Source organism: Rhynchophorus ferrugineus, unplaced genomic scaffold (assembly GCF_030347505.1).
Source record: "Rhynchophorus ferrugineus isolate W39M unplaced genomic scaffold, kcgeb_rfMv2 rfM9, whole genome shotgun sequence".
Taxonomy (NCBI): Eukaryota; Metazoa; Arthropoda; class Insecta; order Coleoptera; family Curculionidae; genus Rhynchophorus; species Rhynchophorus ferrugineus.
The window spans coordinates 33,695,378-33,721,369 of NW_027472588.1; the positions used below are offsets into that span (position 1 = coordinate 33,695,378).

Below are 25,992 nucleotides of genomic sequence, written 5' to 3' on the forward strand. Positions count from 1 at the left end.
AGAAATACAAATTTTTAGATCCTAGATTGAAAAAAGCAGGATTTGGTATTGCAAATTAAGCTTAGGCGATACAAAAATTATCACAAAAGAGCTATCTTCCATTCTAATTTCGAAAAATATAAATATGCTTCCACAACTTTTTTCAAAATCTGGACAAATTATTGACGATCCAAGAAATCAGCTCACGGGAGAAAAGTTGAACATGATAATATTCACAGTAATTTAAAAATATTTCCGTTCAAAAATAAATAAAACTTTTATTTAAAAATTTTAAATTATTACATAAACAGTATAATTTACAAGTAATAAATATTTTCAGTAAATAAAGCGGTATTTTCAATATAAAAATAAGTGATAAGCTTCCTGTAAATTTTTGAGGATGTGGAGATATATTTTCACAACATTTTTTTGGTTAACGATTTGGTTTTTTCTTATCAAGAGTTCTGTGGTTATATTTGTAGTACGTACAGGAAATTAAAATAAGTTGATAATACAAGTTTGGTTATATATATATATATATATATATATATATATATATATATATATATATATATATATATGATTTAAAATATAGCTTTCGCAATAATCTTTTCTAACTGTTAACTCTATGTGTTTTGATTTTATTGTATTTTATACGAATTCAATTTATTTGTTATTTATAATTTATTATAAAATTTATTAATATATTATAAAATTTAAATAAATATGGCCAATGGTCAATCATTTTTAAGCAATGTAAGTATGAACTCATTTAAAATAAAAGGTTGAAGTATATAAAACTCTTGAGTAAAAGTGAAAGATACAAAAGTGAGAACTAGTATATAAGAATAATAAATATTTGTTAATCACAGGAACATTTATAAAGTTTTGTTTTAAATTTTTTTGCAATTGATATTTTTTAGATTTACTAATCTTATTAATTTTCTGAATAACTATCTTATTTATGGGAAACATATAATGAACTCTAGACTTTTAGATTTTTAGACTAAAGAACGCTAGATGTGGTCTTTCATAAATGAAACCTATATAAATTGATAAAAAGTTAAAAATTTAATTGAGTTGGGCCGATACTATTCCCTGTATTCCCGATTAAACAATTCGTCGCTTCCTTCCGTTAAAACAAAACTATTTTAACAAAAAATTTGGTTATAAATCCCATACTTTCCATAGCTGGTGCAGTCAAAATGATTCCGAAGTGATCATAAGGCTGTTCACTTTTGGAAGATGAGAACAGTTTGAGGTTGGGTTAAGCAATCGTTCGGCGGTTGCTTAAAGCATTCGTTGACATATGTTAACTTACTGGAATTGGGGCATTAGTATCGCAGTTCCAGCTGTAGGTCATCAAATGCTGATTGAAGGTGTATTATCGGGAAGTAAAATACAAGTTTTTTTGTTTTTATCGCTTTGACGGATGTCGTCATTTCGCTACTATACAATAGTATGGTGTTGATCTAAAGGGGACGGGGACAGACATAAGTGTTTATATTAAATAATAAATTAATAAATAAATAAAATTAATAACACAAACGGGGGGCTTAAAAGTATAAATAGTGTATATATAATTTAAAATTGAACACAAATACAGGACTACAGACACAACCGTAACGAAGTAGAGGTTCTATCCAGACAGCACACATCAGCACCCATACCGAAGTGGTACTGGTTATTTGGTCAGTAACACTAAACTTAATATAGGCTATATTCGATGGAGAAAATCGATCTCTCGTAGAAATTCGAGGAGTATGTCTGTATTTTCTCCTATTAAGGCATACTTAATTGTAATTTAGGTGAGCCGTGGACAGTCGTTCAATATGTATTAGACTGAAATAGGGGCACGGTGACAAATCTCACAGTGAGCAGGCGGGCTCGAAGTCATCAAGTCTTAGTCGATTCAAAGTTACGGTATGGTGACGAAGGGAAGGAACGCGAAGAGAGGAGAAAAATCATCTTTAACTTCATGGAGCCTGTTGTGGTAGGCCTCCTGGGACCAACGACGTTGTACCTCGTTATTTGTGAAACAAGAAACGAACGAGATATGGTGGGTATGGACTCAAACATCCGTTATGGTGAGCAACTACCCGAAGGCTCATTTCCCTGTACACCGACGTGAGAAGGTATCCACAGTAAACTTGTCCTGATCCCATTCAGATAGAGGATACGGATAATTGATAGTGAGTCGGTAACCAGGGGATGGTTGAACTTTTGTTCCTAAAAACAGTTAATATAGCGAAGAGTTCAGAGGTCAATACTGACAATACTTGAAACGGAATGCCCGGTTGTTCACCACAAATGCACTGCTAAGACCGCTGCGAGATTTGGAGCCATCGGTATATATGTGCTTGTTCACAAAACTTGGACCGAACACGGTATGGACAATGTTCTGTTTTATAAAATTGGCATAATGATATGTTTATGAAGGGCTAGTGAAGGTCCAAGGGGAAAATTGCGGTAGATGACAAGGAGGGGATGCAACAAGCCAATTCCAACAGAAGATCTGCAATTATGTGAGATGCACGAGTGGAGTACTTAGGGATAAGATGGTCCAGGACGGGTGGATGACTCCAAGTGTAGGTCAGATTTAAGGAAGATGGTAGAGTAAGCGAACTAATAGAAGTTTATGTTTTAAACTCTACATGGTTGATAACTAAAAAAAACCGAAAATGTTACTGAAATAAGCTTTATTGATTTTTACAGTCTTCCGAGACATTTCAATATTACTTCTTGTTTGAAACAAAAAGTATATAAAAATATATATAAAAAAAGAAAAATAAAATTAAAATAAAGAGATTACAATACTTTGTACAAATAAAAATTTTCTGTAGTCGGTTTATTAGAAGGCAATTATTCGATAAAATAATATATATACATACATACAATTGTTAAATTTGACTAGGGAATACTAAGGTTTGGAAGATGGATTTGTTTTAAATTAGAGACAAAAAACATGATTATGATTATCTAAAACTGAAATGTTGGCAGTGGACTGTACAAGTTAGACTACAGAAGAAACTTAGAAACTTAATTGGTGTTTGTTTGAAGATGATCTTAACCTAATCCGCCGCCAGCTAACGAAGCCAAAGCTGCTGATGGTATTCCAAGCTTCCTCTTTGTATTGGCTGATCCAGTTAAATGTTCACCGCTAGGCTGGAAGCCGTTCTCGTCAGCGGTATAGTGGACGGTGTACATTTTACCATCAGGTCCTTGATAAGAATATTGACCTTCGACAGCCAACGACTCTTGATCGGTTCCTGGATTCTTGATCTCGCCTATTACGGCGTTGTTGAAACCGTCACTAGTTTGTACCCTAAAAATAATAATTCAAATTAGTTTGTTGGTATTTCGACAACGAAAATGTTCAACCTGTTTCATCAGAGTTTTTTTATATTCACGTTTGATTGCCAGTTTGCTGTCACTTAAATTTAATATAACATGCATCTTTGATCATAATTGGTCATATTTATTTAAATGTACAATTTGTTTTATAGTATTTGACGTCGTATAAGTTAATCTTATCATTCGATCATTATATTAATTATAAACATATCATATTGATAGCTGGCATTGAGCTGATGATGAATTAATGTAGATAATTTATATAAATAACACGAATTTACTGACGGCAACAACACCAATAACTAACAGAAATTAAATAGCAAAAAAGAAGGAATGTCTTCAATGAAACATGGTTAGTATATTTATGTCCTGAGTTAATGTTGTTGAGGCTAGACAGAATGTTAGAAAGTATAGTTCCAGTATATAGTTTGATTGTAAAGTTCTTGCGCGATATCTTACATATTACAACTGTAAAATTTTACGGTTCTGGAATTTATTTCTATAAAATAACAGTTTAATAACACTTTTGTTGTTTTATGATGTTGCTGCCTCTTTATACCCCTATTGACGGTTATCATTTGAATGATTTAAAAGTAGTGACGTTGATGTTCATAAAACATAGAAATATAGAATGGGGACTTAAATGGGGATAACTGTAACCCTAGATTGCAAAGTTCTTCCATTTCTCTTGATTTGATATTTTTGGCATTTTTGTGAGAGGTTTGTTTTTTTCCCTATTTTTATATATAATTGTAAGGACATGTTTTTTATGACGTTATTTTTGTAACAGTTCATTTAAATACTGTTTGTTTAAAAGCCAAATCATAATATGTGTAAAAATTTATTATTTTCGAAAGGATTATAGGACAGAAATGCCTTTTATAAGTAAGTAATGATAAAAGAATGCATCTTCTACATAAAGTTTTCAAGCAGGATGGTTTATTATTTCAGACCGATACTCATTTCATCAGTATGTACCCAAATGCGGAATATGATTGCTTAATCAAGATGCAATTCCCAATTGTACTTTTAACTGTAAGTCTTTCATTAAAATCTAAATCGATAATTGAATTGAAATACACAATATACGTGTATCCACGTATTATTTACGTTAATTTATCAAAAAGTAAAATAGGGCTACAAATTAAATATTAGAATCAGCAGTTCCTTAGCCCATATTACTATCTTCAAAAAGAATTAGAAGTTCAAACATAATTTTTTTTTAAAGGACGAAAATTGAGAGGTTTAAACACTAAAAGTTATAAGACATGTTTCTCCGCAGATGGTTTTGAAACAGGCCAATCTGTTCAGGCCTTCAGCTCCATGCTAATAAGAACAAGACAGTATAACAAATGTTAGGTAATATTGAAAACAGGAATTATTATACGTTTTCTTATGATTCTGTTGTTACGTTATATTATTTAAATGTTCTTTAACTCTAAGAGGAACCTATTTTAATTCGTCTGTGTGTTAACCTATTTGAACTCATTTTGAATTTATTGACAAAAGACTATACATAACCAAACATAACGAACATTATCATTCATCAACAGTCTCATAACAGACGCCTCATTGTTGCAGCTAGAATGAGAAATTCTGACACGCTTTGTTTACCAGTAATTGTAGCTTCTGATTACCACTTGTTCGGATCAATGCAGTATGGTTTGACTGGCACACGGTTTCTAATGCTGAAGAAGTGGATAGCTGTCAAGCCAAAATCGTTCTTTCGGCACGGTAACATCATGTTGTCAGAAAGATAGTTGATGAAATTATGTTGATTAATATAAAAATTGCATATAAAAATGGGTACACGAAGATTTCACCTTAAAACAATGAAATAAGATTAATAAATCACAGCAATGTGGAATCAATACAGCTACTGGACAACACGCAGGAAATCAGAAGATTGAAGCAAACCAAATCACACGAACTTGATTAGTGTATAACTGTATTCTGTAACGTCAGCCTAAGTAGATTAATTTTATTTTAATTTGGGAAATACAGACGTATGTATTAATGGAAGTATAACAGAACACTAGTAATACTTTAATTTGTAAATTAAGATTATACTAAGCATGTCTAATGTAAGATATAAATAATAAAAAAAGGGAAAAAATAGAACAGAATACACGCAATCAGCTAATATAATAAATATCCATTTAGATAAAGGAGAACATAAATAATCATTTAATAAAAAATCGTCTCGTTTGAGTTAGTCGGTCGACTAGGACGTGAACCTTTTCCCCACAGAAAACCCAAACATTGTCCCATTTGTTCCAGCGTTGATTTTATTAGCGAATTTTACCACACAAACGAGCGATCCGAAAGCGAATAAAAACAACAAACGATTAAAATTAACTATTGTAATATGAAACAATTAAATTTGTGAGTAGCTTGTCAGCAAAGGATGTAGTGTGGTTCCGTCCAGAGATTAGACGGACTCTCAAGGGCAAACTGCTTACTTAACGTGTTTCCTATTTCGCCATTCCGCGACGTCTAACGGTTTTGGAATTCTTCATATATTTGAATTATTTATTTTATTATTATTATTACAGAACGATGTTATGACGGTATGCGTCGAAAAAAAATATACAAAATACTTAATAAAATTCGAGATTTTTAGTATTTATTACTGCGTTGTTCAATACATTTTGTCTTTCGATAAGAAAACACACAAATATTGTAATAGCGAGTTTTATTTGTTTATGTTTTCTTGATAGTTTATTTTCTCAAAACACCCCTTTTCTTATTAACTTCTCTATTTTATTATTTCTTCGTAACGTCGAATCTTTCCCGTATTTTTTAAATTACTGTATATTAAAGATAGTAGTTTTATGGTTGTAACTGTAAAGTATAAATTATAACTATTTTATAAACCAAAAAATAACGCCAAAGTAGCCAAAGTAACTATTAACTAGCTCTATATTAAAATTCAATAAAAATTCTACAGGGATCCAACATAGAAGCAGCAAAGATATTAAGTAAAATAATGTAAGGAGATGTGATGATTTTCGAAATCTCTTGGTCTGAAAAGTATACAGGTTTCTAGAAAAAATATCGCGATTGATAGGTTTTCGATATAGATATATTTTTATCGCTGTATTTGTACATGTTTTTTTCAACAGGCCCAAGATGCAAACATTGCTTGTTTTGCTTGAGCTTCGATGATTTCAGCTTTTTTTTGATCATTTTATTCTTTTATTCGCATATATATAGGATCACACATCACTTATACACCTTGGAATTTATAAAAACAAGAAAAAGAAATGATTTTTATGCTTTCGCGTCCAACATTCCGTTTTTAGTACTATATAGTTAACTGTACCCTGTAATGTCACAAAATCGGAAAAAGCATATTTTTTCTAGAAAACCTTTATTTTCTACACAAATAATGCATTTTTAAGACCTAGTAAGTAAATCTTTTCAAAATTAGTGTCCATCATACCAATTCCTATGCATTCCAAATCATCATGAAAACTACCGTTTAACTCTAGGTTTAGAGATGAAATTGACATTTTGTATTCTCCATATTTTACATTTTCAACTTGTTTAGGCTTTTTAAAGAGTTACATCCACTTGTCACAGAAAAATTGGCGATGAAATAACACGATTGTGAAGGAAAGTTCGAATGCAACACGTCTCTAATAATTCATTTTCTCAACTCCCTTAATTCTTTTTCTTAGTTATGGAGCTGTTAGTGACAAGAATGGTGAAAATTTAATGAAAATGTTTTTGGAAAGGCATGAAGATGTAAACTAATTATTCCAATAAATGAAGTGAAGGAAATATTCAATTAATTTTTTTGCTGGACAGTTATCTTATTGATGTTAATAAAACTGTATCAATATCAAGTTTCAAGTTCAAACTATCTTCCGATACAGCAGAAAATTTTGCAGTGTTTCTACATAACAAAGCACTCAAAAGGTTCCTTGGAATATCTTACAATTCCGATATTAAATTAATGAGGCACTACCTATTTTAATTATTATAATATATGACAACAATGTAGATGGTCAAGAAAATATATTTTGGTACAAAATAAAATTTGGTTTGCTTGGATAATAGTGTTCATTAACAATATCGTCTCCAAGTTACTGTTATGGGTTCCCAGATTTTAGGATACTAGATTTGTTTGGTTCAATTGAATAAAATACTGATGACTATCTGTACGAACATTAATTATATTCATGTTACCTTGCAATATTGTTTGTTATCAATAATTATACAAGGAATTATCAATTCTGTTTATAAATAGTCCTAATTTATATTTATAAGGACCATTCTTTCTTATATTTGAAATGCTAAACCATCACCATACGTAATTATTTGAGATTAAATTATCCTTGGATCGACGTTAAAAACATCACTTTGTTATGATCAAATTGTGAAATTTTATATGAAGGTGTCTTCTTCAGTGTGCAAGGTCGTAAAGTTCAACTTGAACCCGTCCCACTGAAAAGGTGAAACGGTTGACAAAAAATTCGACACGTTATCCGTGACATTTAACCAAAAACACTCGGATTTAAACATAGCGATTACTATTAGAATGAAATTTTATTATCCATATTCGTTCCCAGGCGGATCTCTTCTAATGATGCCATATCGTGCCGTCGAGAGAATCTGAAAAAAATCGAAGAAACCGAAGAAAGCTTCGGTCTGGTAAAATGGACGAGATGCGATCGAATAATTGGGTTAAAACGCATTAAGGTGAAGATCTCGTCGTCATTTTCCACTTTCAGTTTTGATGGTCAAATTATTTTTTGATGATGGGAAGATTACCGGAGATTACGACATCGGAAGTGATGAAATTGTTGTCGGTAATTGAATATCCATATAGCCAAAGATTCTTTTATAACGGATTGTTGTGAGGTATATAGTAGTACTGGATTGATGATAATAAACAACAATCGCGAACATATTGATATTTATCTGGTCAAATCAGAATTAATTACGCCAGTGTTCAGTGATGAATGTCCGATTTTCGATCGATTTTTTAACACTTTCTCTTTATTCCGAAAAATAGAGATATATTTTTTATCAATTTCATATAACAGGTCAATTGAAAAGTCCCCGGCCTGACACATCGATGGCGCTACTAGAAATAAATCGATATGTTTCTTAGTTAGCCCTAGACGGCAAGCGTGTGTGTATAAGTTTGACAGCTCTCGGATCATTATTTTGTAAATTATAGCATTTTGAGAGAAGCAACTTTTGTTATTGTGAAAAGAAATTAATAAAAAGGAATTTCGCGTGTTGATAAAATATTGCTTTTTGAAGGAAAAAAACAGTGGAAGCAAAAACTTGGCTTGATGCCGAGTTTCCGGGCACTACCCCAGGAAAATCAACCAACAAGGATTGGTATGCTAAGTTTAGAGGTGGTGAGATGGGCACCGAAGACGGTGAACGCAGTGAACGACCAAAAGAGGTTGTTACCGATCAAAAAATTTAAAAAATCAACAAAATGATTTTGAATAACCGTAAATTGAAACTAAATAAAGTAGCAAACACTCTAAAGATATCAACTGAACGTGTACATCATATCATTCATGAATATTTGGGTATAAAAAAGCTCTGTGTAAGATGGGTGCCGCGCGAGCTCACTTTTGATTGACTGACGAGTTGATGATTCGGAGCAGTGTTTGAGGATAATCAACCGTAAGAAATCCGAGTTTCTGCGTCGATATGTGACGATGGATTAAACATGGCTCCATCATTTCACTCCGAAATCCAATCGACAGTTATCCGAGTGGATTGCACACGATGAACCCGCTCCAAAGCGTGGAAAGTTAGCGTGTAAAAACAGTCGGCTGGCAAGGTTATAGCGTTTGTATTTTAGGATTCGCAAGGAATAATTTTAACTGATTATCTTTAAAAAAGGTAGGACCATCAACAGTGCCTATTACATAACGGTATTGGATCGTTTGTAGGACGGAATCGCCGAAAAACGGTCGCATTTGAAGAAAAAGAACGTGCTGCTTGACCAAGACAATCCACCGTGTCAAAAATCCATGAAATGGACTTCGAATTGCTTTCTCATCCATCATAGTCTCCAGATCTGACTTCCAGCGACTATTTCCTGTTCTCAGATCTCAAAATAATGCTCGCTGGGAAGAAATTTTCGTCGAATGAAGAGTTGATCGCCGAAACTGAGGCCTATTTTGAAGCATCGTACTACAAAAATGGTATCGAAAAATTGCAGGGTCACTATAAACATTGTATCACCCTTGAAGGGAATTATTTTGAATAAAAAAACTAATTTTGCCAAAAAATATGTTTTACTATGGTAGGCCGGGAACTTTTTAATTGACCTGTTTCCGAAAGCATTTTAAAAGTTTATTCAAAATATTGCTACTTTTAAAATGATTAGAGAGCGTCGATATTTTTTAGGGTCGATAATTTCATAATTAATATCGATATATCTTTTCCAGAATATCGATATTTCTCCATGTTAATGCGAAAAAAAATTCCATATAATTTTTCTCCAATACATAGATATATCGAAATACCATATCGATATTTTTCTCATCGATCTACATACATGAGACAGGGTAAATAATTTTATTGTTTTCTCGCTCAAATTCATTATTTATTAACTGTATGTTGAGGATATATGATAATAACGAGCATTTTTGAGTAAATTTGAATCTCAAAACAGAAAAAAGCGTTCTTTAAGAAATAATAAATATATTGGAATACTATAGAATGTTTTATTCAAGAGTAATAATCATCCCACTGATAAATACAAAATTCCAACTCAAAGTTTTAGTGGTCAGACCGTTAGCTCATTATCAAGAATCCTGCGTTAGACCTGAATCTTTTATAACTATTGTTGTCGGTGGATAGGAAGCACAAATTAAGTTTATTTGTTCAATTAAAATATAATAAATCATAACACTATTTGTGTATTATAGCAATAATAAAACATTGCTGTACAAGACTTGGTAGATAATGTAAATCGAACAGTTCATGTCATGTTTCTTATATGAAAGCAGTGTTGCCAGCATGAAACAAGATGTACTATAGTGCCTGGTATTCATATTATTTTATCTACCACCCGTATAATTATATCAATAATAGGCTTCCGTTTTGTAAGCACTATAATTAATCAAGTTTTTATGATAGGCAATATCGATAACCAAATCAAGTGATTAGTTCTTATTAGATAATTTTTTCATCATATCCTTAATGACTTAGACGTAACGTTATCTTAAATCACACCGTTTTTTGTAACTTGATATCACCTAGCTGAAAAACTAACCAAAATTAGTGAAAGTGCTCGTGATTCTTATTTTTTGTAAACAAAATTTTATAAATATACCGGCATTAGTGCTTTAGTCCATACATAATATTAATGAAGGCTATAGATTACTTTCACTTATTACAGGTCTATTAAATTTGATGCGCACTCGCTTCGGAATGTAGTAGAATGTTTTTCTTTTTTTGTTGTTAATTATACTTGTATGTCCACATATTTATTCAAAATGTCTCTTTTGCCGTTTTGTTATCTTTAACATGGATTTGCATTTACTTAGAATGTTTGATTATATTGTTTTAAAATTTCACATTAAAAACATTTTATAAATCTTGAATGGTAATTAATTATATGAGAATTATATTATTATAATTATATATTAATATATATATATATATATATATATATATATATATATATATATATATATATATATATATATATATCCACTAAAATGCGGACAAAATTTTTGAAATGTATGTCACTGCGTAGTTTTGAATGTATTTACTGTATATATGTATGTTAAAACACAAATCAATGTGCAATTTTGTCACTAATGTGCAAATTTTGATGCTATTACAGATAAAATTAGTTATGGAGTGAGGCAAATTGGCATATGTAAAACAAATACTAATATAAGAGACAATTTTTGAGAAAAATTCAGTAAACACTCCATTTTTGTCTGTGTTTGAGATAAATATTGAAACTTGATCATCACTACCCAGAAAAGTCCGGATGTAAAAGAAGATCAGATAAGCTAGACTCAGATTTATAATAAAACTAGCGACCCGCCCCGGCTTTGCACGGGTGCAATGCTGATACTAAATTAAATACACTACAGAAAAAATATGAACGTTGTATATAAAAACATAGCGGCCCGCTCCGACTTTGCACGGGCATAAAATATATATGCCTGTGTCACTCAATGAAAACATGATTAAAATCGATCCAGTATTTTTGGTTCATTCATTAGTGCCCTTGGCCTGCACGCATTAAATTTGGAGTAAAACAATTCCTCTTCCCCTATACTTACTATGAAGATTTCCTGCTATCTTTGGAATATCTAAATTCATACAATTTTTATTACATTACACATTTTTAAACGCAAATTTTAAATTTGTAATATCTCCGAAAATATTTGTTTATTTTACATGCTATAAGGAACCATATTGATCTATATTAATTGCACACTGTATTTAAGGTACTTAATTCGATAAGGATTAATGCCGTATTGCTTAAAATAGCTTCGTAAATAAGCCATTTTCTCACGTAAAAAGTAAACAATAAAAATGGTTAATATGGGTTATCCCTAAAAGATAAACATATATCATCGCGGACTTTTTTGCAGACCTTTTTATGGTGTACAATACTGTAGTACATTAATTTGATCTAACTCGTAGGGTTAGGCAGCGTTTTTGCTAATTGCTAAATAAGCCTAAAAAAATAGGTTAATTTACGACATCACGTTAGAAACCTCTAAAATTAGCAATGTTGCCTTAGTATATTATGCATGTATTATACATATAAACCTTCCTCTTGAATCACTCTATCTATTGAAAAAAAACCGCATCAAAATCCGTTGCGTAGTTTTAAAGATTTAAGCGTACATAGGGATATAGGGACAGAAAAGGCGACTTTGTTTTATACTATGTAGTGATACGTGAATTGGAATTATGACCATCAAAGCAAGAGGTCGAGTTAAACCCAGCTAAATCTTAAAGATTGTGTGGAATGGATGGAATTAAGTGGATTAGATGTCTTGATCTCAAAGAACGATCAATTTAATTATACAAAATTAGCATAGTGATGAGTGGGGTCAATTTTAACATTTATAAGTGTTATGGTTCGTATTTAGTACCCGATGACCTAAGTTTTCAAATTGCGTTTGAGTAATGGAATATTTTTTATACCATAGACATAGTAAATATGACTTATTGTCATAGATTTGTGAACGATTGGCAGTGATTTTATTGTGAACTGTAAAATAATCTAAGCAAAATGGTAATATAAATTTATATTCTTTTTATTACAATACAATTTTGTGACTGATGTGTGACTGTATATCGAAAGATATGTTGGTTTAATGAATTTAATATATAAAATATGATGATAATTGGAAACATTACATGTACTTACGCATATTTATATCCTCTGGGATTGTCCAAGTCATAGTAGTTCCTCAAGATAGTAGGATAAGGAACAAACCGTACTTGTTGGATGGTGTTGCGGAATAGTTGTGGTCTAGCTTTAGACAACCCAATAAGGGCCAAAAATAATATTATCTGAAACAGAAATATATAAAAATGACACTGTAGAACAAATAGTTAATTTTACATAAAATAAGCCTGTATCATTAACTTTCTAAATTATAATTGAATGTATATTTGTTTAGTTATTCTTTTTTATGATTAGTTTTATTTTATTGTAGGATCTTTTCAAGAAAGACGGGTTAATCTCGAAAGCTTAAATAATTAGTAAAAATTTGGTTAATAAATTTAATTGTATATTATTTTAGTATGGAACTAATAATATATTAGTAATAGTTATTGAGGTTTAGTAACAACTTTTATTGGAAATACGCTATAAATACTATATTTAAAATATTTATTTCATAATTATTCTATTAGGCTCATATAATGAAATTCTATTATAAATCGAAAACAGGGCACATAAAAAATCAAACGAACATGCGAATAATTCTATATTGTTTAATGATTTTTATCATCTAAATGTAGAGGAATACTGTGATTTACCGTGGGAGATTGTAGGAGAATCCAACTAATACAGAAATAAACAAAAAGTGAAAGAGGAAAAAAGAGAAAAGTATAAACATGCTATAAACTATTAACATATATAAATTCAGCAAATTTCTATAAAAATTACTATAATTAAGAATGGTAACTGATGAACAGAATCTTCGAGTATATATTCTATAAGAAAATATGTTATATGAAACTCATAATTACCAAATTTTTAACTAGAGACTAACTGTTTTGAATACCACCGAAAATTACTACCGGTCCTAGATGAATTCAGTAATCCTATATGCAGTGAACTCAACTTAAATCGACGTACATGTTTTTATTTCATCACCTGGTATTAAAAGAAGATTTTTCGTGAAAAAATGTGATGAATAATGAAAAATTTATATTTTATGAGAATTCAAATATAATAAAGTTCTGGATAGATTCCGGGGAACACATTACATCGACACCACAGAGTATCGATTGAAAGAATGTTCCTAGTCATGTGCCTTTCGGTTCCACATCAAGGGGGTACTGTGAAGCAATATATAGCACAGAAATTCGACAAAATTTAGTCGTAATATATTAACATAACAACTGGTCATATCAAACGTTCGATACATTTGATCACATCTATTGTATATATTGTGAAAGTATTACGATGTCAAATTTAAAATGCATAAATGGTGACGTTATCTCTATATTGTATTCAATATTTACATCAAGTCCTTCTCCTTAATGGCAATTTCTGTTATATAACCGCCGTTTACGCCGATCTTAAAACCAGTAGAGAAATGTGAGTCAAGGCGAATCCACGCGACCAGCCCGACTACCTGCAGATCGTCTTCGGTGACTTACGAATTGTTGAACTCCGTTCTGGTCCTAGGCAGCGCAATTCATTTTAATGGCCGTCAACGAGCGTTTAGTTCGTATTATGCAATAACCTTAACTTTTATAATATAATAAAAAATGTCTTAATGAATCTATAGTTATTTTCTTGCGTATTTAATATCTACTGGTCCAGCTTATGTTAAATGAATACTGTACTTGATTATTAATTGTCTCTATTCAGATTAAAATGTTACTTCATAACATTACTTAATGATACATTAGATCTAATTGGAGAATGGAAAGATATGACATTTTATTATTTTATTTTACAAATTTCTTAGATATTCATAGATATTCAAAAGGATTTTATTGCATATATCTCAAAAGACATCGGGTCTTATATGGTAATCTAGTTCAGTAACTAGAGCTTGAATAGCATGAATGTTAAATGAATACTGTACTTGATTATTAATTGTCTCTATTCAGATTAAAATGTTGCTTCATAACGTTACTTAATAATACATCAGATCTAATAGGAGAATGATATATGACATTTTATTATTTTATTTTACAAATTTCTTATATATTCATAAGGATTCTAGATTCTAGATTTTAGATATTCAAAAGGATTTTATTGCATATATCTCAGAAGACATCGGGTCTTATATGTGGTAATCTAGTTCAGTAACTAGAGCTTGAATGGCATGGTTCTTGTTAACAATCACAAACATAGACTAAAAAAATGCGGCCTATAGGATTTGAACCAGCAGCTGCAGCATCAGTAAAAGAGGCATTGTCTTGATTACCATACCACTAAGGCGATATATGAATATATTGTCTGAAAATTGTCGATAGGAAGATATATGAATATATTTATTATTATATATGTGATATATGATAATTCTGCTAATGTAGAACTTTTAAAGCCTTGAGACCTTTGGATCGAAGCAAATGGTAGTCAAACCAGGCGGAATCCGGGCTATATGGTGGATGCGTCAAAACTTCTTTCCTGTCATCAATGCGGTTTTTTGCAATTATTTGTGAAGCTTCTTCGGGCTTCAGTTATTGTATTTTTCGCAGGTTATTGTCGTATGTGATTCACTTTCGCCGTCCGTAATCATTTGTTATAAAACTTACTCGAAATCGTTTCGATTCAGTAGCGATTCCTAATGAAACTCTATCCATTTGTGTTTCCACCGTTAATTTATATGAACCACAATTTCCTTCGGGAATTTCTTCATATTCTTGCACTGATATAATGTACATATGCACTATAACAATCTTATTGTTTCTTTTTCGGAAGTAGGAAAAAAATATAATGAAAGCTATACTCAAATTTATAATAAAATACGTGAATTGGAATTATGGCCATCAAAACAAGTGGTCGAGTACCCAAACCCAGCCAAACCTTAAACATTGTGTCGATTGGAGGGAAGGAAGGATCAATTTTAATTATTCAAAATCAGCATAGTGATGACAATATCATGGTTTTGAGGTTATTTCAACTATGGAGTGTCGTCAATATTAACATTTAAAAGTATTATGGTTCATATTAAGTACCTCGATGCCCTAAGGGTTCCAATCGTGATTGTCGTACCCTATACTGAAGACAATTTGTCTAAAAATGCGTTTAAGTAATGGAATACTTTTTTATGACATATAGCAAAGGAAAGATAACTTATTGTCATAGATTTGTGAACCATTGGCAGTGATTTTATTCTGTACTGCAAACTATAATGTACTGAATAATTAACTTACTATAATAATAAAAAGTATCTTAGGGAGTCCGTATTTTCTATGGGTGATAAGTTTTGACAGATTAAGTGAATGACTCTATTTTTATATCTAGATATTTCTACTATTGATATACTACTAGTCAGTAGGACTATTGCCTTTTAAACGCGATATAGTGTGGCTTCATTGAATAACTATTATTAGAGGGAGGCGGCTGCAAAATCTTATTGGGAGAAATATTGGTAAGAAAAATATCCTATTAGTAAAACATTGTATCACATATTTAGGGTTTCGTTAGTAAAATTACATTAATTACCATTGGCTTTCAAACATATTTTCAAACAAACATACATCATATCTAGTCCTCATCAATTATTATTTACTTATAAAAAATGGAGTTCTATAGAAACTTGTTTGGTTTAGATAAACAAATATTTATAGAAAGAAGGTAAACAAACTTCCTAAAAAAACAAACAAAACTTCATTTTAAAGAATCTATACTAATGTATTGAAGAAGTTAATGCATCAACACATATCATTTATATTATTAAAAAATATCTTCATATTAAATTTTAGGAATACAATCAGTTAAAAAAGAATAAAATGGTAGAAATAGAAAGTCATAAAAAAACGTTACATAACGTCGTTCTACTTCTATTACTTATTTGCAAAATAGTTTTTTGTTATTAAAATATTCGCTATTGAATGTATGTTTTTTATTTAAATTTACCGAGTCTGTTTGAACCACATAGACATAAATCAATGTACAATTATAAATTACGTATTATTAACAATAGGAACATCGATATTATGAATAAAACATGCATCCAGTCTGACTATTGGTGAGTCTGTATTCGCGTTAAAAATTGTGAAACCACTTTCAGCGATTTATTCGACCTTTAACAGCATCCATTCATGGCTTAATCTATTTAAGTCATTAATGGTATGGTTTCTGCTACCTATTGTATTTATACATGCATTAAATTGGTTTATAAACACAGGAACTTTGCAAAAAAAAACATAATTATAATTGTATAATTATTATAGAAGTCAAGATAATTTGTAATACCCATTAAGAAAAATAGTTTCCACTTTTTTATAACGTTGTCTATCTTTCTCTTGTATTTTTCAATCTATATTTAGATAATTTTACTCGAAAGTATTTATTTGATATTGGGCTAGTGATGAAGAAAGTTATAGCTAGAATGCTTAGAGTTAAACAAGAAGAAGCCTACTCTACAAATAAAAGAAGTTAAAGCAGGTATACCACAAAGAAGTTTATTGGGGACAGTTCATAACCTACTCTACAAATATGATATACGACAAAAGGAAAATATCAAGATGGTTACATTTGCTGATGACTTCGATTCTTGCTGTCGCAGACAATAGCGGACACAAACTTCGAAAATAAAAGTTACTGAAAGTAAATCTGTGCATGTGCAGTATAATTAGACCGCAATATAATTATTAAGAAGCACCCATAACAATAAATAATATTATTCCGTATAGCAACAACGTTAAGTATCTCGGAATGAATATTGATGCAAAACTTTGCTGAAAGGAACATGTAAGGAGGAAAAAGAAAGAACTAGAATTAAAGTCAGTACATAATAAATTGCTATGGTACAAGCAAGTATTGAAATCTATATAGACATATGGAATTCAATTATGATTCAATACAATACAAATATTCTACAATATACTCCTGAGAATTATAGTAGGTGCATCGAAATACGACCAGACTGATTACTTGCATCAAGATCTTCAGATACAGACTGTCACTCAAGAAATCAAGAGAATTGTAAGAAGACATGAGAACCGACTTTTATCTCTATATCGAAGTAATACAACTCTTGGATAACACCAGAACAGGACACAGATTCAAAATAATCAAATTATTTGATCTTGTGTAGTGCACTGTAGTGAGGTGTATTTAATAGAAAAACAGCAATATTAATACATAAGCATTATTACACTATAAACTAAGATAAGGCCGAAGTGTCGTCCCTAAATATCTACCTATATACTTAAATTTAAGTTACTGTAAAGACAAATTGTAGGTCGCCAAAGACTAGTAACAATGTGATAAATACACAAAAAATTAATTGTTCATTTTAATGTCTTGATTATATTTTATAGGTTATATGTGGGTGATATTTATGCGGAATTCCCAATGATACCTCAGAGAACCTTGGAAATATGGTGTTAGTTGTTCAGTTCTTGTTAGTCTTGCCCCATTTTAGGTTTGTATCTATTTTTGTTATTTAGATTTAAGGTATTAGAACTTATGTTAATCTTATGAAACATTATCATGTATGAATACTGAATATTTTATTATTAAAATGTAGATTAAACAGTGCAGGTGTTTATTGTTCATGAATATATTTTATATTTCTTTAATAATATTTGTAACTGGGACTGTTAAAAGCAGTGCCGTTAGCTATTTAATGTAAGATTATTTTTATATAATTGTTGATACGTAATACTGATGCTGATGATTTAAATGAACAGACACTATTTGTTTATTTCAATAATAGTACCATGGCATTTATCTTGACCTAAATGAAATTTGGAAGATACTGGTTATACAACCTTCATTAGAAACAACAATATATATTATTCATATTCTAGAGGTCTTTTATTTGTGTGAACTCTAATTTTTAATTGCAAAAATTAATTTTAACTAGGGATCTAGGGATCTTGATAGATATATTTGCTTCAGGAAAATTCATCAACGTAATTTGCTATACTCTGCTTAAGTGTAGTTATATACATAATATTGTTGTAAATATGTTTTAAATAATAAAAGTAATTTCCTTTCTTCCTAATCTAACCTTAGCTTTAAAGTTGCTTATCTCTAGTAATACTTATTTATTGAAGCCTTACTATAGGCTATTTGAAAGATAATAGACCATAAAACATTTTAAAAAGTATTTGAAAATGGATACTTCAGACCATTTTCATCATTTTTTTCTGAAAAGGGTCGTCTTTATGATAGTGAGTGCTTAGAAATGAACGTTAGTGTCACAAATGATATGCTCGTTGTTGTGCCGGAAATTCACTCAATAGAAATGTCAATGAAATTATTAAATATACCAAGGTAGACAAACATATGGGCCATAAAATTGTTTTGATCTATTTGGATAAGACTGCATATAAAAAGAAGTTCAGCACTTGTGAAGCGAAAAACTTTTAATAATCTGGTCAGGATTTTTATGCGTTTGGTGAAAGTGGAAATAAATTCTTCATCATGAGGTGTTCGAACCAGATTAATCTAATTAATTCGACTCTACAATTCACAACTAATGTGATTGAAATTATTGATTAATTGGGATTAAAAGAACCATCAAGACAACACTAAACCACACATATCTTTAGTTACTCGGTAATTGGATGGGAATTTTTAGAATATTTACGGTATATTATGGACTTATAGAGTGATAGAGTATAGTATTAAGTAACTTGAAGTTTAATGATGTTGAAAAATGGCGGATGTTCAAAAGAAGTTTTGATAAAGGATGGAATGTGATCCATGGTTGGTCAGACAACTATCAGAATGTATCATTAACTACTTTAAAAGGAATAATTTTTAGAAATTAATATTACACAGTGTTTTTTTATTGACTGAATTATGAAGAAAAGAAAAAAATAGGAGCTTATATTATATAATGACATTTGCGTATTTTTTCTGAGTTGGTCGTTGGTATCAACATATAAGTAATTATATTGTCAAACTAATCAGCAGTATTAAAGGTTGTTTTTATTAATAGGATCAATCAAATTAAATCTATGTTGTTTGCTGAATATAAGAGGTGAATGTTAACCAAAGAAGTAGAAATAACAGAAAAAATAAACACTAACAAAAAAGCTAATCGTTTTTACCGGAAATTTTAAAAGCATTTTTATTCTAATGTCATATACTTACATTAACTAGCGCCAATCAACTTTAGTATTAAACTCTTGGTAGATCAAAATAATGTTACAAAAAATAAAGGATACAACAATCAATAAGAGCGACATATGCAAGGAAGTCTTTGTATTTTAATAATTTTTTTTTAATTTTAATAATGACACAGCACATATTTCTGCGAAGAAAAATATGTCGTTAATTTTTATTCTTTGTTCTTGAACACTGTCTGCCGACAGACGATTTCCTTTTATCGCTCGAGGATTGATCGGTTTTTTTATGTTTTAATCAACTAATGTAAATTGATTAATTATAGGCTTTATTTAACACGCTTCAAAATCTGCAACTGTGTAAGTGACGCGTACGTAATTGTTGTGGAAATAAGTGGGATTGTTTTAATATAAAGAGATGACAGGCGTTGTATCAAAAACGGATGCTCTCAGACACACTTATTTCTTTACGTAATCGATGGTTGCTAGATATAAATGAAAAAATCAAGTATGTCAAGAACTTTGGTTGTTAGATTTTTATTGCTAGGAAGTAGAATATCGGTTGAAAATATGACGACCTGACTTTGTCTGAGAAAATGTGTCAGTATTTTGACACTTTAATCATTAGGCAATGTATTTGTGCTGTTTTGTGACCATTATTTAATTTACTGGTGACTTAGTTTTTTAAAAATGTATTTTAAAGTCTCCTTTTTACCCCAACTAGGGTTTATCTAGACTGGACCTACTTTTAACGTAGGTCTAGCAACTGGCGAGTAATCAATTCGGAGGTCATCCTAAAATACTATCGCAGAAGTCAAAGGCTAGCAAGCCGGCCCTGGAAATTTTATTATCCTAAATTAGTAGTTAAAACATTTTTTGCAACATTGTTATATACGTTTTTCAGTTTGAAACGAAGTTGAAGAACTTGGTTCTTATACTACTGCGGATGCCGAATGACAATCTATACATTGAAAATATATTCGCATATATTAAATTTACCATGAGAGACATATTAGTGAGAAATATTTGGTACCCAGTCATGTGTAAAAAAATCTGCAACTCAAAATGGCAGTGAAGAAATAGCAGAATTAAATAAGATTTTCATGCATCTTTAACCTCGTTCTCTAAGAGATATAAACAGGCCCTGGTTAGTAGGTTTATGATTGAACCTTGTGTATTTTCTCATTATTTTCTTAATGACGCCTCTCCATCATGTTTGACTTCTCCTCCTGTGACTTGTAAATACTCTCACTCTTATGCCTGATGTCAAGCTCTAAAGTCTATTCGAGATAGACATAGTATACCTGAAACTCTCGAAGCTTTTTATATTCCAAACTATTTTAATAGGCATCGTATGATATTTAACCAGGGTTATTTTACATGTCAGTTAGTGGACGAAAACTGTGATTAATCCTGCTAATCCTCTTTTTGTGTACTACCCTATATTCCATATATAATGGTAAACATGATTCCTTCAAATAGAAACAGAAATTCCGTAAATCTCATACACATATTTCAACGTCGATCTGTCTTTACTGAAAAACTCTATATATACACACAGAATTTCAAATATAACTAGCAAATTATTTTAGCTTATATGAAAGATTTATATAGTTAAAGAAACCGTCATGGAAACAAAGCTTCATTGCTCTACAAGAAATATATACAAATACTGGAGAAATAGTGATATTTCTTGATTGAAATTATTTTAATGGAGGCTCTAAAAGGCTTTTCTAGACCGAGGTTTAAATTTTGAATGATGTCAATATGTTAATATGAGACCAATAGCAATTTAATTATGCTATTGTCAGTCGTGTAATATATATTACATCAAAATGACCATGAAAGAAAACGAAAAATAACCGACAATCTAGACTGATGTCTTGACCGTCAAATAATAATTAATTTTTATTTAAAGATAGTTATTGACTGTCAACGAGGTCCTTTATCTTACATTTTGATCGTGTAGAAAAAAGACTTCCTTCTTAAAGTGGCCAATAAAAAACTACAATACATATATCGATAGCGGGAGAAAAAATACATTTTGTTGGTACAAAACATGACCACGTAATTTATGCTTACCATTAAGTTGTAATTGGTCTTAAAATGAATGGTTGTACATACGTATAAGATAATTATCATTGATCATGTTAATGTATAATTTTATAGTTAATTTAAACTATATAGCAAGAGCAATTTTTTCAATAAGAATGGTTTAAGGTGTGTACTTAATGAAATATAAAGTTAGTTGCGATTTTAAATATTTAGGTATTATTGCACAAATATAAATAAAATAACAGATTGTCGTTATAAGATATGCACTCAATATTTTTCAAAATGACACTGACAGATGTTAGTAAATACCATAGATTTTTGTACTTGCTGTGTCCATAAAATATTCAAATTTAGAATATTGGTTGTGTTCTTGTGAAAGCTGAAATATCAAGATGACGAAAGTCAAAAAAATCAATCAAAAATTAATGAAAAATCAACATTTTAATTTTACTGTTTACAAAGATATGGAAAGATTTTCTATTTACAAAGTTATGACAATAAATATATAATAAAGAAAACGAAAATAAAAAAGTCAGTCCTTTGCCAATATGTTGATTGGTTTCCATTGTATATTTTAGGCTAAAAATATGATGGACTAAATGATGAAATTTGCTTAGTACTTTATATATATGAAATATTGGAGAAAAAATGAAGGAACTAGTGATTTTAATTGATGGAATACAGGACTAATATAATAAGTAAATAGGTTAAAAAGAAATAGTCTAGTGAAAATTAGACTGAGAAAAGAACTGAAAACTCTGAAAACTATAAGAGAGTTCACTTCTAATGATTTCTGTCCATAAATGATTTGAAGCAGATTAAAATTTGATAATTTCTATTAATTAATATTTGTAATTTAATTGTCAAAAATATTGGTAATTAAATAGTTTTTTAATCTCTATAACTGCTTCATTTGAATCTACAAACTATGTAATATAAATGTTAAAGTGTGACAGAAATATATTTAATATTTATTAACGTAGATGCTATATAAAAGTGATAGACTGCATGCGTGAATTCAACTTCATATTCGAATAATAATGTGGATGTTCACTGCTCTTTGAAGACGTATGTCACACGGTGGTTGCACTAACAATACCAAAAAGATTTTATCATAAACAGTTTGCTCCCTTACCTGCTTCACATAATCCTATTTGTAAAATATTAGGGGACAAGTTCAAGCTAAATGAAACCATCATTAGGATAAAATATAGAGTCCTATAATAGCCAACATCAACAAATAGTCGAGATATCCTCAAAGGTCATTTCTTTGAATTGACATTAAAATGGTTAAGTGGAATAATACTTCTAGCAATATCTACCTTACAATACTTAATTCCCTTTAAATAAAACATCTAGTTCATTATAAAAGATTCCAATAAGCCAAATAACTAATAATTACTAATTTAATATTAATTTTGATATTGCTTATGAATATGTATTATAAATTTGATTATATCATTTCAAATTCCATATAATGACTTTAACTAGGCATTTACAAAGTTTAGAAGCCTAATTAAAACTTATGTAATATTACTCTAGGAATACGTTTTCACTAAAAAAATGTCCTAGTGGTCATGAAATGTCTGTACAAACTATTGCTGGATATTTAGTAAGAGTTTTTGCTCCTAATTAGTGTACATATACAAGATTGACATACTAATTATATAATTATAATAAGGCCAATTATCTTACAACAGGCAACAAAATCAAAGCCAAATTCATTGTCATCCAGTTTCCATAATTAGAACTGTTACATATTCATAAGTAAACAAAACTATCTATGACGTGTACAATCGGAGCAACAAGAGTAAGTCTGTGGCGTCTAACTTAATTAATATTCCGATGATATAATAGGAATTACGACATATTGACCTATATTGATAAGAAAGAACAGTATATGGAATGTGACACACCTTCATGGATGTTTGTTCGATGATGGATCAGCTGCTCTTTTGCAATCGCATGATATCTAATTATATAAAACAGGTATTGGATACCAAACAAAAATGTTGCAATTGTGACGAAATTTACATAGATCCTATTTGTTTTCGTATGGCTTTTAGCTATCTAAACTGTCCGGTCCAGATAACTTTTGATATACAAGATAAAATCAGCACTGTTAAAAATATTAAACAAAATTGATGTGTGTTGTTTAGGAATTCGCAATTCACCAATCAATTATTTATAACAATTATAACTTTTTTAACTTTATGGCTCTTTTAGATAGACTGGATTAATTTGTAGATGTTTTATATGTCGTAAAGACTGCGTATCAACCATTATTCTAGTTAATACAGGATTCTAATCTAATGCAACTTGAACGTTTTGAAAGATCCCAATACATGTATAAAACCTAAATAAGTTGGTTACATAACTTCTACCAAAATGTCTCTAAAAATGATTTTCGAGTCACTCTCATTTCAATTTTTGAAATGGAGATGTATAGGATCTATAGTAGCTCGAAAGGAGCAGTGCTTGTTGAGCTCTGCGCTGATTTAAGAGTAATTTAATATATAATATAATATAATATATATATATATATATATATATATATATATATATATATATACATATATAACTTGACAAGATATATGTGAGACACGGATGATTTCTTAACAAATTTTGTTATGCCAATGATGACGCCGTTCGAATTAGGCCAAGACAGTAGATACAATTAATTTTCCTACCAATTAAATGTTAATGAAAAGCAATATTCATGGTATTAATGGTATTTCCTTGCGCAAATACCATCATGATTTAATTATGTAACAAATAGATGTCCATAAGGCAAATATTGAATAACATATACTCAAGAATTGCTAAAAAATAATTTCAATGATGTACCATTTATATAAGATTAAAACTAGATAGTCTGATCTGAACATAATGGGAAATAATAAATCTTACTTTGTATAATTAATGTTTTGTTCACAATACTTGTAGATTTTGGTATTAATAAAAAGTCACGATATAAATTAACTGATTTATACTTAAATTAACTGAAAATATAGTCAAAGTTTATAAAATAAAATAAGATTAAGTTTTTATGAAATATATATGGGTGTAATAAAAGGAAAAAAATGCTGAATTCTCTTTTTCATTTTTGTCTGTTTTTTAATTTAGTTCAAGTACACTATATTGTTTATATGGTTTATTTCAGCGTTATAATACAATTTAAAATAACCATAACAATAAACTTAATTTATATTTGACTAGGACACAACTATTTACAGAATATTAATAATTTAAAATATAGAAGAAAAAATAAAAAGCTAATTTTAAATGATGACATTTTATATATTAAATTTTTATTACTTATTTTAGTTGAAGCACACTATCACTTTTGTAAAGATTTAAATTGTGGTCTTCAGATATAAATGAAAAAGTTAGATGTATATGCATATATATATATATATATATATATATATATATATATATATATATATATATATGAATTGCTTGTTTTAATTGTAAATTATATTACTAAAATAACATACACACATTAACAATAATAAAATAAATATAGTTTATTTCTATTGTTGTGATCAAAAACAATTTAAATATTATTTAATTATTGTTCTTTTTCCTCATCGGTTTCAAATATAATAAAGTTAATATATTGTTGTGTGTTTAGTTGAGTAGTAACTGTTAATGGGCTAAAATTGTATTGATTTCAATATAGTTTGTTTAAAAAGTTTAACGTATAAAGTATGATAATAAAATTAAATGCTAAAGTTTCATGTATTTTAAGTGGTTTAATTTACATTAAATATAACAATGTTGATACTATTGTTGTTTGATATTGATATGTACTATAATATTTATTTATATACGTAATTAGAGGGTAGTCACCAAATAAAGATCACTACACTAAACCACAGTGTTATTATCAGCCATTATCGAAACTATAACACGCACAGTCTGAAAGGTAATCAGAACCAGAACCAGGTGGTTAGAAAAAGCACCGTCACCGAGAACCTAATGTGATTAAAATCGTTTCAACTCACCGCCTTCATTGCAGATGTCGAAACACCAACTGACAATGCTTCATTTTGGTACTGTGTATCTTATATATACCTTCGCAAGGTGTCTGCAGCACTCTCTGACGTTCGATCTAATCCGGACATTTTTCTTGACCTGCAG

The 25,992-nt window shown here is 29.9% G+C and overlaps 1 protein-coding gene across 1 annotated transcript; it reads right to left on the bottom strand.

Moving 5' to 3' along the window:
* Nucleotides 1-2,663: 2,663 nt before the first annotated feature.
* LOC143203079 (endocuticle structural glycoprotein ABD-5) lies at nt 2,664-25,992 on the bottom strand. The gene is made up of 3 exons (XM_076415196.1): nt 25,857-25,992; nt 12,722-12,867; nt 2,664-3,304 (listed from the first exon to the last, which is right to left on the bottom strand). Exons 1-3 carry the CDS (start codon nt 25,863-25,865, stop codon nt 3,046-3,048), a joined length of 414 nt encoding a protein of 137 aa, XP_076271311.1. The 5' UTR covers nt 25,866-25,992; the 3' UTR covers nt 2,664-3,045.

Coding starts and splice junctions, on each gene's coding strand:
- LOC143203079 (XM_076415196.1), bottom strand. Junction 3,305..12,721: donor CCCAGAGGATATAAATATGC/GTAAGTACATGT, acceptor TATTATTTTTAG/GGTACAAACTAGTGACGGTT.